Raw genomic sequence first — 14,386 nt, 5'->3', positions numbered from 1 at the left:
AATGAAAAGGGTGGATGCTGCCCGCTACAGTGCCGCGTCGAAGGCTACTTACTTTTCTGGGAGCTTGCTGCCCGGTAAATTAAACTGTGGAGGAGCCAAGGGGAATTTGAGTGGTGGTTGACATATTTAGTGCTGCCTTACCTCTCCGTAGACGCTGACACAGTCCGTCGCCCCGACGGCAAACGCCCGCGGACTGAGCCCAGCCCTCGAAGCGGGAGCCATGCCTGTCCCCGCTGGATACCTCAGCGACTCCCCCGCTGCGGCCTTCTCATCCTCGGCCTCGCTTATCCCACCGCCTCCGATAAACACCAGGCAGCCGGGAGTTGTTACTTCGCTGCTGTACAGCGGCTCCAAGTTTAGGGGCCACCAGAAGAGCAAAGGGAACTCGTACGACGTGGAGGTTGTTCTGCAGGTGGGGCTGTGACACGGATGTTTCTCTATACTAGCGAGCCGTTAGGGGTATTTGGTGAGCTGTCAAACGGGCGGTGAGATGATTGACAGCTGGAAAATCAATGAGCGCTGGCCTGTGGTTTAGTAACTCGCTTAGCTAGCACTGGATGTTGTGATGTTTGCCTCTGTTTACCTGCAATCACAACCAACTATGTAGAGACACTGTATTACTGTAATCGAGCTTTTTATTTATGCAAACTTACAGCTTTATACTTGTTTGGCACAGAGTAATCGTTCTGTGCATGTTACATAAACTGTTTTTACAGAGTTATCACTTCTTGTAACTTAAGTACATGCTAAAAATGCAGTATAACTGAAGTAAACAACAACATATTTATGTGTTTTTTTAAGCATGTCACCATGGAAGACTCGTACCTGTGTGGTTACCTAAAGATAAAGGGATTGACAGAGGTGAGAGGACTGATTTCCTTCGTTGCACCACAAACATACATAATTTAAGCTGATGCTGGCCTCTGCTTCTTGCATAGCACAGCTACAGGCTTTTTAACCCCTGAGGATGTCACGGTGCCTTTTTTGTACTTTAAAAAGCACAGTAAAGCTGCTTTTAAATATAAAATAGGGCTTAGCAGAACACTTTCTACATCAGAGAGGTGTAGTGGTTAATTTGGCACCTATTTTCCTTTATTTTATTTAAAACAAAAGTAATTCTGTGAAGTCATTGTTTGTTTCCACTGCATGAAACTGTAAGCCATAATTTGCAGAGTTATAAACAAACACAGTAAGACCACAGTGTTGAAAATAAACAGTTATGTACCTCAGAAGCCACTTTCTACCCTTTGATTACAACTTTTAGCATCACATTTCTTGACCTAACTAAGACACAAAAAAAGCAGAAAAATATGGAAAACAAACACCAAGTCACTGCTTCCCTGCTGTCAACATGTTCACAGGAATACCCAACACTGACCACGTTCTTTGCCGGGGAGATCATCAGCAGGAAGCGTCCATTTCTCACTCGGAAGTGGGATGCAGATGAGGATGTAGATCGTAAACACTGGGTGAGTGGAAAGCTGGTCCACAGATGCTCTACACAGACGTAGGCTGCTGTACTCTGACATAATCCTTTTACTTCTTATATCAAGGGTAAGTTCCAGGCCTTCTACCAGTATGCCAAGTCATTCAACTCGGATGATTTCGACTACGAAGATCTGAAGAACTCTGACTATATTTTCATGAGATGGAAGGTAAAGTTCTCCCTTAAAGTGAGCATCTTTGTTTTTGTCATCTATGAACTTCAGCTAACGTTGTGTCTCACACTTTCAGGAGCAGTTTTTGGTTCCAGATCATACAATCAAAGACATCAGCGGAGCTTCCTTTGCTGGATTCTACTACATATGCTTCCAGAAATCTACAGCAACGATTGAGGGCTACTACTACCACAGGAGCTCTGAATGGTAGTGTATTAAAACATCACCTACATATGATTGAAATATATTTATTTCAAGAGTCAAACAATGGTTGCTTGATCCCATCTGAGACGAGCCAAACAAACAGGCTGCCGGCTGTCAATGGAAGACAAAAATTTCACCTGAAAATGTACAGTTGTAGCTCCATTCTTATTCATTCAAAGTGAAGTCTCAAGGTTAGACCCTTGAATGGATGAGCAGAGTGTTGTTAACAGTTTGGTGCCTACAATGTATGTGGTGGTTCTGCTTGCCTCTCAGCAAACAGGAATACTCTAACTCAATTTCTGCATTTCTATTGTAATGGGACATTTTTGTGGGGGCATTTCTTTCACCTCCTTCTGTACACATCGGTGCAAGCACAGTCTGATTTCATTCATTTGTTTATTTGTTATTAATCTCTCTGACCAAATGTAACAAAGTAGTAATGATTGCAAAATGAAAGCTCTGCCTTTTTTAGGAAATTCACCACGATTAAGAGCCAGGTCTTTTGTCAGATTTTAAATGGTGCAAGATTTTAGAATCATGCAGGACGGAAATAAGGATTCTGTAAGTACATTATTGTGATCATCCTCCAAGGCAGTGTTTCTCCTACTGTTTCAGACCAAGGACCACTTTACCATCCCCCAAAATGAATGAATAAATAAAAAAACACCAAGCTAGACGAACAAGAGTCCAGGCAGCAAACTGGTGTTTTAAAAAATGGAATCATACAGGACACAATTCACCGATTTTCTTTTTGCTGTTCCTGTCTTAAGCCACTGATAGATAGTGATTTTGCCTGTAAGCTTGTTAATGGAGTAACATTAGCTTGGGGGTGAAACTCTTGTGTTAATTTTTTATTTTTAACTGTCATGTTAAAAAGAAAACAAAAAAAAAACAATTTACTCATGGTGTTGGCAGACCACAATTTGAGAAACACTGCTCCAAGTAGCTTGTTCATTGGATGACTATGTGCTTTGGCTAACTTTTACCCTTTTTTGGTATGGACTGTGCAACCATACACTCATATGTCATAAGCTATAAACATGAGTAATAACCAGCTCCTGATGACCAATTCCAGCATCAAGAGAACTCCTTAGAGCGAGAAAGGCTGAGATTTAGTCAGCAAAGATCCATACTTCTTAATATTCTACTCTTTAAAATTACAACCAACATCAGCCACATACAATAAAACCAAAGGGCAACTTTCACCCAGCTACTCAGCTGTCACATCAGTCACTAAAAAGTTTGGGAACTCCTATCTTAAGCAACACCAACATCCTTTATCTGACACTCTAAACAAGTTTTTATATCAGCAGATTTAAGTTGGATATCCATATCTATGTCTGTCAGACCTACATCAGCCAGATGATTAATCTGGCATTACATGAATGTGTTATGTTTTTAAAAATAGCTTGGTATAAACACGTTCAATCCAGGGCCTGGGATAAAAAAATGCTTCCAGTGATTTAAAGCTCATGTCAGTACATCATTTTTTCCAGCAGAGGGCGCTCTAGTTCCATGGTCTCCAACAAGCAGATGCTTTGGGCATTTCTGTCACCATTCCTGTGTGGAGGCATAACAGCCTGTTTGGAACAATCCTTCAGGTGTTTGATGTCAAAGTTTACAATATTTAAAGAATCTAATTAACCTCTGTACAATTTTGAAAACTGGGTCATTTGTTTGTGTTTTTTTCATTTCAAGTGCAAAAACTAAGCAGATGATAAATTTAAAGGATGTTTGCACAAAAGAAAAAGCACCAATGAAAATATGATTTTTTTTGTCCATTTTGGGGAGTGGATGTCTTGAGTCTCATGACAGTTATATGTATTGGCACAACATGAAATCATGGCTTCATAAAGTCCCTGTTTCCATGGGAGAGAGGAGAGTTTGTCTCAGAGCATGCTGCTTTATCTGATCCTAAAAGAGGTGTGATTCATGTAGTCATGGGTCTGAGTTAGAGTGAGAAGGGAACTGTTCCAGAGTTTGTTTCCAGTGTGGCTACGATCATAAAAACTGATCTCTTGCACTTCTACATGTTATAACCCACACTGTGATTTTGCTCCACAGGTACCAGTCTCTAAACCTCACCCATGTCCCTGAGCACAGCGCAGCCATCTATGAGTTCCGGTGACATCAGCCAGCATCCTGGATCTTAATGTTTTGTGGTGGACAAAGACTTTAACGTGAAGAGGAGGTCTGCGGATGCTGCTGTGAGGAGGTAAAATGAGGACAACTAGGGATGAGTTTTTCCCCCTTTGGAGAAGTGCAAACTCTTACATGTTCCCAATAAGTGAAGAAACTGCTTATTGACCTGCGGACGGGATACAGGACTGATGAATGTATGTGAGGACTGAGGATGAAAGGAAAGGATGTGCAACTCCTGTTTTGCGGCTGCAGCTTGCAAAGTTAGAACCAGCAGCAGAGACTGGGCGTGGCTCTCGCAGCGTACCCCATTTCTTCTTCTGTTTTTAAAGGACAACGCTTGGCGCACAGCGTCTGAAACACTTTTAATTCCCAGCTTACATTCAGCTGATGTGGAGTGAGCAACATAAACACACAAGACTGCTGTTTGACAAAGATTCCTGAGAGGATTCTGCTCGAATGATTGCTAAAGAAGTGGCCTGTGTGGATTGAAGACGACAGAAACGTTAGATTGAATGGAGCTCTAATCAGCCCATAAGCTAGAGTGACAGTATTTTATTTTAAAGCTAAGCTGGCTCTGTGTTTGCTGCCATGAAATGATGATTTCTCATCTAAACGATCGAAAGTGGCAGTTTTAAAAGCTGTAACACACAGAATGAGCTTTCCCTTGTGTTCATTAACCTGCTTGGGAGATTATAATCACCTGTGATTGCTGTGGATCTTGTTCTATTGAGTTACATTTGCACAAAGATGGACTATATGTTACTAAAGCATCAAGGTGGCAGGTGAGCTAGGTTTTAAAGGGTTAACTGTATGTGAAAGATGGTTGAGAGCCAAAACAATCGCACAGAAAGCGTTTTTTTACCCCGCACTCTGTGTCTCACAAAAAGCTTTTTACTCCCTGGTGTCGTTTTCAACCACGATCCCCACCACCCTCCATGTTTATTGTCTCCTTGACTATGCAACACTTTCAACAGAGCACTCTCCAAACCTTCAGTTTCCAGAGACAAAATTTTATTCTATCTCATAGTATATGATTAAAAAAACAGATTCTATCTTGATTAAAGGAAATATTTTTGTTAAATTGCCTATTAACACACTCCCTGATCATGTCCCCTTCCCATGTGATGGTGCCATCTTTCTAAGACCTGTCAGAGTTGTATTATAACAGGACAGAGGTATGTTTGTTTGAGATTAAGCCTGAATTTGTTTGATGGAGTGACTGTAAAGAATGACAAATGGATTTTAAAGAATCATATCAAAACACCAAACACTGTCTGTGTTGTTTGAAGCGAATACCACATTTTGTTTCAACACTCATATCCTACATTTACAAACATACTCATTTTAAACCCACATTGAAGCTGCAGTCAGGCGTTTTTTTCTGATTATGCAACAGACTAGAGATAATATACAAAAGAACCAGTGGGTGAAAGAAGCCATGAGAAGCGCTGAGACTTTCTTTTTTGGGACCTAAAAAGATACAAAGCTTCTGGGCTTCACTGTAATGAGGAACAGTGACACCTAGTGGCAGAGTGGAATTACAGCAGCTTTCATAATTTGGCTAAAGCCAAAGCACAAAACCTAATTTCGATGTCAAATGCGTGAAGTAAAACTCAATATCTAGTGACATAGTTTCTGAAGTAAATAGACAAAAATGATCTCTCTTTTTTTTTTTTTTTTTTTTTTGGAGAAACCAGATTTTTCTCCATGCAGGTGCAGACCACAGGATGCCACTTGAAATACTCACCGTAACTTGCAACACGCAAACTCCTCTCAAAGGGTGCGTCTCAAAGCAATCTACTGGAGCCTCCTCGCTCCTCTGTGGCACTGGGAGTACTTACTGAGCCGCCTTGTTAAAGGATGTCCCAAAGCAATAACTACGCCTGAAGGAGACAGGAGACTGATTGGAGGTGATGAGGCAGGAGACAAGAGAGCAGGCTTTTTGGAAGTCTTTAATCACTAATGGACATGCCTTGATATGAAATATCACTGATTGGTCGCTGATGTGGCTCAAACTTCTGTGAAACTTTGCATCACCAGAGTTTAATGAGAGAGAAAAGACAGAGCTAAAACGGATAGTTCTGAAACGGGTCATAAAGCTGGGGTTAAAAGCAGTGTTTGATGTGAGTTTGAAGCACAAAATACTGAGTGTTATCCTCCAACAAAATAGTGATTCATTTAGTTCATTGAAAAAGAGAATAGAATTATTCATGATCAGTGATTTTATCTCATTTATTTTCTCGTAGATTATTTTTCTTTACAAAGATAATTTAAGTCTGAGAGAAAGTCTGTCAGAAAAAAACGCACCTGTTACATTTTCTTTTTACCAAGCGGGACTTTAGAGTTCATTAAGTTTCATTCATGATCATTAGGTTTGTAAAGAGTCACATAATTTATATTTCCCCTGAGGTCTAATGAATGACTTATATCTAGCATTCCTGAGACATCATAAACTAGGTTGTGGTAATAATTATCACAGTTAATGATCAGATAGGCCTACACATCAAATAAAGGCTAAATAGTTTATGAATAATCCAATAATGAGGCATTTTACCAGTAGATTGTCTGTGTGCCTCTGAACAAGACAATAAACAGAGAGCAGGTTTTCTTCAATATGAAAGTGTAAAACAGGTCAAAGATATAGATAGAGCACTGTTTAGAGTTTTTACAACGCACATGAGCAGACACACAAAGAGCTGGTAGAGCTGACTGACAGATAATCCAGACGTCATCATCACAAAAACACATCACTTCATGAGGCACTCCGGAGGAAAAGGACGCCTCATTTCTCTTGAAATGAATCTTTTTGTTTCCTACCCTCTCTCTTTATTTCCTGGCATCTCTGGTGGGACGGACTAAGACACAAGTGAACAGCACAAGTGGAGGAAGGAAGGATGAAACTTTGTAGCTTTGGGACACACCCAAAACCTACCAAGGCAACATGAAGCATAGCAAAACGCCAACTTCGTCTTCGACTTCGATTCAAGCTCTGACACTTGGGCTGTACTCAAGCATGTTTGCCTTTTCACAGTGCCATTCCTCTGCTGGCCAGTACGGCCCGCTGTCACACTACTCCACCATGAACCAGACTTAAGGAACCAGACCTGAGCACGGCACACTTGTGATCACACTGGCCAAACAATAGAAGCGTGCTTAGGCACAGTTCAGATGGCCAGTGTGACCGCACTCTAAGTCAACACATGGCAGTTAATTAGACTGGCACAAGCTTCAGAGCTCCAGCATTGTTTGCTCATCTTAATTCACGATTACATCAATGCTGGTCATCTCAATCCATGTCTAAATCTGCTGGGGTTTAAATGATAGTCACATCAAGTTACTGCAGTTAGTGTTAAGTTTTAATCCTTAATAGCAAATATTTCCAATTAGTTTAACACTTTACTGTTAAAATAAAGCTGGGAGGGATGTTAAGAAAAACAAAAATGCACATGAGCTGGAATACAACTGCAAAAAGGTCAGACTTAATGCTTATCCACTCTGGATGACCAAAAGTTACAGACAGGGGCTTTAATATGTGAATGTTTTTCAAATAAAAACCTCAACTCTCATAAATCAAATGAGTGATGTAAACTTTGAGTCACTGTGTCCCAAACACTGCCCTCTTGTGTCCTTTAACGTGTAATACAGGAAGTAGTGTTTTAGGTATGAAGGGTTTTTGCAACAAGAATAAGAAGACTTAACGTAGGATGTCTAAAACAATAACATACAATATCACCATATGTTTAAAGGGCATAAAAAGAAATGTGTGATCACTTGTAAAACAGTGAAACTCAATTGCATAATCCAAAAATGGCGCAAAAATTTAATTATAAAATTCTGGTTGCATTTTTAGCAGTGACTGGATGCCCATTTAGAATCTAATGCCAACAACGTGATTTAAAAAAGTTGCTCTAACATGTTAACCACTCCCTTACATCATCTCTCAACAACTGCAAGCATTTGAGAACTGAGACCAAGTGTTATAGGAATCGCATGTACTTTTTTTTCCCGTTTCATTATGTAACAAACATAATCAATGGATGAGGAATCAGGACGGCAGCCAAGCCAGGCAAGTTTGGCATAAGTACTCTTTTACTACCATGATGATAAAACATGTACAGAATGTTGATTGCATCGACTTGCTGGAATAAGCAAGTCCCTCCCTGAGAAAAGACATTGTGTACTTTTTAGTAATGTTGCTGTTAAACCTGAACACATCAGTCATCACTGATGTTTCTTTCATAAATGTGCAGGATAACTGAGCCATGCGCACTGATTCACCACAGATACAGGCCTTTGAGCCCAGAGGATACAGCACCTGTAATTTAGAAATCAAATTTTATCTAGTTTTATGAACAGATTCTTCTTTACATGATGCAATTTTAACCTGCATGTGTGTATGCAGCTACAACCTGTGTTCACAGACAAATTCTTGAAAGTAATTCAGGTCTATGCAGTGAATAGAACCGCAGAGTTAGGGACTGGAGATCACAGCCATACTGTGTTGTGCTAAACCTTGTTGCTTGTGTGCAGAGAACTGGAGGAAAATATAAGCACTTATGTAGAAACATGTTTTGCTCACTTTAAAAAAAAAGTTTAAGGAATAGTGCATAAAAAATATGATTTATGGGCACTCAGCTGCACTTCAGGTTTGCTTAGTTCTACAGTTACATTTAGCAGACGCTTTTGTCCAAAGCGACGTACAACACAAGCAAGCTTACATTTTAAAAGTATACATGATATGTACAAAACTACACTAGTGTACATTACACCTCAGATATCTCATGTCTGAGACTTGATGATCCACCACAAAAAGGAAACAGGAAAGTGCATCAGTTACAGTAAAGTAGCTTTCTGTAATCACTCCATATGTAAGTCGCCTCAGGAATGTGGCTTTACCAGACTAAAGAAGTGATACCCTGGGGAAAAAAAAAACATTAAAGAAACAGGACTGCATTTTTCTAAAGTGTAACATATCCATGATGTAAGACCTGCTTGTTTAAAAAAAACGTGTACCTGTAAGTTGCAAAAAGCAACACCTGAAGACTGAATAATGCAAGCTTGTTAGGGTCTGTCTGGCTGTTCTGGTAATCAAAGCACTTAGCTGAAATTAATTCAAATTTTGGAGAACAGGGAAAGGCACTATTTCTAGATAGAGTTGATGAAAAGAAAATAGAGATGGTCACTTTAGGAAAAAAAAAAAAAAACTATATCCCTCCATCTTTCCATTCATCCATTCATCATCCCATCCCCTTGTCCTGTTCAGGCCTGTCCCAGCTGTCATTGAACAAGAAGAGGTATGAATTCTAGACATTTTGCCAGATTATTAAAGGGCCAGCAGAAACAAACAACCACTCAGCCACATTCCCACGTAGCAACAATTAAGAGATACAAATTAACCTGACAAGCATGTCTTTAAAATTATGGGAGGAGGCCTTGACATGGAGGAAACCCAAGAATGCACAGTGAGAGCATCCAAAGTCCACACAGAGAGGCACCTGCCTGGCCGTGGATTTGAACCAGGAACCGTCTTGCTGATGGTAATAGTGGTAAATAGCGCGCCATTTACAAACACTTCCAAAATCAACCCATAAAAGTGCCTTATGATGATTTCAGGGAAGGATAGTTGATTTTAAGCAACATGTTTATATCTGCAAGGTAAGTGACTAAGGTGGAAAACATCTAGTGTTGTTATATGAGTTCTCAGCAACAATTTTCCTTTCATCAAGCCTTATGGGCTCCCAAAAACTTCACATGGTTACAGCTTGCACATGTAGATTCTGTCTTTTCTCATTAATCAATTATGAGTGTCCCAATTTTTATTGAAACATTTCCATTTGCCTCTGAATTAGCAGCTGCTTGGCAATTTTATGCAGTATCAGCAACCAGTTAGTACAAAAAAGTCTCCCTACAGAGCTAAATTTTATAACTTAAAAAATAAAACCTCTCAAGAAAAGTGTGTCAGGTATGAGTATCAGCATGATTGACAGACTGTGATACAATGGCAGGTGCATCAGCCAAAATCCACATCATTACCACGTCACCGGCCACTGTTTTTTTTACCTGTTGCATAACCATCTGTAACAATAGATCCATTTCATATTGATGTGTTTACAGCATAGTGAATATTCCCTTGTGTCCTTTAGAGCAATAATACTTCCCGTTACCTGTCACAACCACTGCCCAGCCAAACGACACACTGCTGTTGTTATGCTCTGGCTGTGATCCAGCGACTTCCCTGCAGGAAATGTCACTCATGCCCAACGCAGACAAAGAGAAAGGGAGTGTTCTGTCATCTGGAAAGTATTGTTAAAGTGACACTCAACCAGCATCAGTAAAATGCACTTTTGGACTTAATTCAACTATCATGAGGGCATTTTTAAAATCACCACAAAGTAAAGTGAAAAAAATGTTGTGCTTTGGAAAAATAACAGTTGTGCATAAAGTGGTGTTTTCTTTATAATATGACATTAAAGGAAGGATTAATACTCATGGAAATTCAAGGCTGAAAAATGTTGCCTAATTTTAACTGAACAGCTAAAGAGTAACAAAAGATTCACAGTTTTGTCTTCTGAATGTATGGGGCGGGTTTGACCTCTTGACTAACTTGGTGCTTCCTTGAATCAATTATTTCCCCCTCTAGAAGGTTCTGTTATGAAATACTTGTTAGTAGCAGCCCTGACCCTTTAATGCAATCTAACTAGAGGACCAGCAATGCAGCCAGGTTAACAGCTGCTGGGTATAGGTTCTTTTTTATTTTATTTATTTATTTTTTTTTAGTAATTAGGTTGTTTTAAGAAATCCTGACCCAAACAATCAGGTTCTTGCACGTGTGTCCAATCATTTATCAGTTTTTCAGCACATTGCATGGCTGTCAGAAAGTCTCTTTGCTTTAGCACATTGTGCCATACATGAAATATACTCATTCCTCTGCCTCCAGCTCAGTTATCCTTTAATACGAAAAGGAAGTTAAAGTAGTCTGGATTTTTGTTCAGAGTGGCCTTGTCAGTGAAGATATACTAACAGTGGTTCACACATGTACTTAAAGCTGGGGCAGAATGTTTTTTTTTTTTTAACTATCCATATGTTGGCACCGTCACTTTGACAGTGTGATGCTAACATCAATTAGCTTATTATGGATTTGCTTTAAGCACCACTTGTTAGCTACTGACATTAAGCTAAGATGGTAAAAGACTAGTTTTCTTTCAAAATAACCATTTTTAACATGGTGGCATTGTTGCCACTGGTCAGCAAAGTACTGTCATGCCAAGAGCCTTACATAGCGTCAAAGGTTAGCACACTTAAATGACAATAAATTTGTCTCAAATTAAACAGAAAATAAAACAAAATTATGATTAAAAAAAAAAAAAAAACTAGAAAAAAAAAACAAACAGCTCTTGTTAAACATACACACATGATTTTAGCACTGCTACAGGGGGAATGTTGTGATGCTAGCAATGGTTGCCTAAGCACTGCTTCCAATTCCCCCCAAAGTATGCTCTGTGTTTTTTTTTTTCCAAAAAAGTTCTACCTGTAATAGGGAAAATGCTGTGACTAACAGTTAGCTTTGCCCTGTCTAACATCTTTCATTGTGTCGAATGTTAGCAGGCTAATAACACAAAACCTGGATGGAGATAAATCTTAAGTCTTAAAGGACAGAAATCTTAATTCTCCCATAAAGTAGCTGTAATTTTTGCACTAAAGAATTTTAGCACTGTCGCTGGATGGAGGTTGTGATGCTAACATCAGTTACCTAAATATTAGCGAGCAAATTAAGTGTGTGATATATGCTGAATACTCAAAACATTGTTTTAAAAAAAAGACCCCCCAATGCCCACACTTCGAAATGTTTACTAGCATGTCTCTGTCTCATGTACTGATAGCGGCTTTGGCCCCTCAGGATCTTTTTCCTAGGGCACAAAGATATTTGTTATATTTGGTGAAAAAAGAATACCACATAGATGTGCCAAAAAGTAAAGTAAAAATTTAAATAAATGAATAAATGTTTAATTTAATACACATGTAATAAGTTTTCACCTTGACCCACATTTCTGACCTTCCTATAATGCCACGTATTTGGTAAATTCCCACCTTATGGAAGGAAGGAAGGAGGGGAGGAGGAAGGTTCATGTAGCACAATGATTCAGTTCATTCAGAGAGTTACTCATTTGAGAAACATCTTGTTTTCCTGTGATGCTCTCGATAAAACATCTGATTAAACATTGAAATATTTTAAGCTGTCAGTTTCCTTTTTATATTGGCAGACATAAAAATATTCAACCCAGTCTCTTAAGTCTCATTTTGAAGATCTTCATAAACATCAGCTCCTTCCTCATGGGGTTTATCTCTGATTTCATGTGCACATTTATTCACTCAGTGTATTGAACACCTGCAAATTTCTCACCCATGCGCCACTTTCCAACACCAACCACAGAACAAAGCAACTTTTTTTTACTGTGCTTCCTTGTCCTTAACACAAAAAGGGTAGGAACTTCTCAGAATTTGTGCACCATTGACTCCACCTTCATCTGAATAACTCTCTGAACCACGGCTCAGTGTTATCCAATGAGGATTGTTTAAACTGGTGTCAATTAACAGTTTTCCCGTTATGGTACACGACGTGTCAGAATCTCATCTGCAGTTTCCTTGAAGAGTTGTTTCATGTCATAGATGTTAATTGTTATCTGTCATGGTTAGATTATGTTGCAAAGTGAGATAACAAATAAAATCTTATCTGTATTTCTGTAACTTCAGAGCCCATTAACCTGTTTTTCTGTCGTTTTGTTTGTAATCCATCATGATTATGTTTCCTCCAGTTATATAAAGGTGTGAAACTAGAAACTGAGACTCTTTCTTCTTCTTCAAGATTAATTTTTGTCACTAGTGGGGCTCAGTTATGGTTCACCTCTTGATGGGAGTCTGTGTAATTGTAAACGAAGACAAAGGTCATATCTAAGCTGCTTCCTTGAGTTGTGTCACATTTCACACACTTTTTATAGGGTGCATTTCACTTCTGGAGAATCAAACAATGTTTGTAATGGGCCGTGGTAGGAGCAATAAACCGCACTGTGCTCCTGGTCACGTCCTCAACCGTGGGACTTTTGATGTTTCCTCATCCAAAAGGGCATGGTTCAATTTTGGCCATTTGTTTAACCAATGTTAATAATTATTTTTTCTACAATTAAACATACAATTAACAGTCTTCACCAGAAGAAAATGAGTAGGGAAAGCATTTTTCCTCCTTGTCTTTGTTGTTTCTGGCTTTCTTTAATTTAAATGAAAAAAGAAACAACTCAACCTTTGTTTTATACAACCATTTGTTCTTAATTATGACAACAGTATAGTTGCCAAAACGCAGACACTCTGCAGCGCTCCAGATGACGCAGAAATTTAAAAACCCACGTAAAGTACAAAATAAATGTGCCAAATGTGGCATGGAGCACGAAGTGAAACATCTTTATCATTACCTGAACAGCAACAAAGATGAGTCATCAAAGGTATTGTTTATGTTGAAAAGTTGTGAAGTTTGATTGGATGGAGTAAACGTAGACCCACAGTAGCCATGAGATTAAAAAAAGAGGGGCTGGAGCTAACTGCTAACCGCTTGCAACATGGTTAGCCAAGGTCCAAAGCAGGAAGTAGCTACACTTAGCTGTAACTCTTGCCTGCTTTTCTCTAAGCATCCTGAGGCCTCTTTCTCTAAACCCAGATCAGGTTTTCTGAGATGAGAAGAAAATGGTGCGCCATGTTCCTTTAACTCCTTTTAAATTCTACTAGGTGTACTTAATTCCTGTAGTCTCAAAATGAAGGATTTACTGTAGATCCTGTGTCCACTTAAAATGGTTTTTGCATTGGAAGTCTTTCCCCATCCTCAGATGTATAGGTGTGTCCAATTATTTATCAGTTTTCCAGCACTTTGCATGGCTGTCAGAAAGCCTCTTTGTTGTAGCACATTTGGCTTCACATAAAGTATTCTCATTCTTCCACCACCAGATCACTTACCATCCTTTAAGATTAAAAGGAAGAAAAGGTAGTCTGGATTTTTGCCCAGAAAGGCCTCGTCAGTGAAGATATTCCAGCAGCAGTTCACACTTGTCCTCAAAGCTGGGGCAAAAGGTAATTTTTACCATCAGAATGTTGGCACTGTCACTGTGAGAATGTGATTCTAACATGGATTGGCTTTATGCAATAACAAGAGCTACAGCAAGTAGAGATTAGGGGTGCACCGGTACCGATCCTGGTATCGGTTATCGGTGTATCAGTGCCCCTCAAAGCTGGATCGGTATCGGTGGGAAAGGGGCCGATCTATAGTGCCGATCCAGGCAAACAGCTCCATATCTTTCTTCACAGGCGGTCTTGGCTACTTGATGTAAAAATGTTACCTT

General features: G+C 39.4%; 1 protein-coding gene across 1 annotated transcript; it reads left to right on the top strand.

Annotated features, from left to right (window-relative positions):
* Positions 1–4: 4 nt before the first annotated feature.
* Positions 5–5,265, top strand: LOC141785054 (glucose-induced degradation protein 4 homolog). Its single transcript, XM_074663163.1, has 6 exons — positions 5–412; positions 802–861; positions 1,362–1,469; positions 1,554–1,655; positions 1,735–1,865; positions 3,927–5,265. Exons 1-6 carry the CDS (start codon positions 221–223, stop codon positions 3,988–3,990), a joined length of 657 nt encoding a protein of 218 aa, XP_074519264.1. The 5' UTR covers positions 5–220; the 3' UTR covers positions 3,991–5,265.
* Positions 5,266–14,386: the final 9,121 nt, after the last annotated feature.

Source organism: Halichoeres trimaculatus, unplaced genomic scaffold, assembly GCF_033239565.1.
Source record: "Halichoeres trimaculatus isolate MK-OKI-2021-1 unplaced genomic scaffold, fHalTri1.1 fHalTri1_scaffold_23, whole genome shotgun sequence".
In the NCBI taxonomy this organism is placed as follows: domain Eukaryota; kingdom Metazoa; phylum Chordata; class Actinopteri; order Labriformes; family Labridae; genus Halichoeres; species Halichoeres trimaculatus.
This window is presented reverse-complemented; position numbering and strand designations above follow the sequence as displayed.

Excerpts from the sequence above, each read along its gene's own strand:
- LOC141785054 (XM_074663163.1), top strand. The coding sequence starts at position 221 with ATGCCTGTCCCCGCTGGATACCTCAGCGACTCCCCCGCTGCGGCCTTC. Across the intron at positions 862-1,361 it reads AGATAAAGGGATTGACAGAG|GAATACCCAACACTGACCAC; the intron begins GTGAGAGGACTG and ends ACATGTTCACAG. Across the intron at positions 1,866-3,926 it reads TACCACAGGAGCTCTGAATG|GTACCAGTCTCTAAACCTCA; the intron begins GTAGTGTATTAA and ends TTTGCTCCACAG.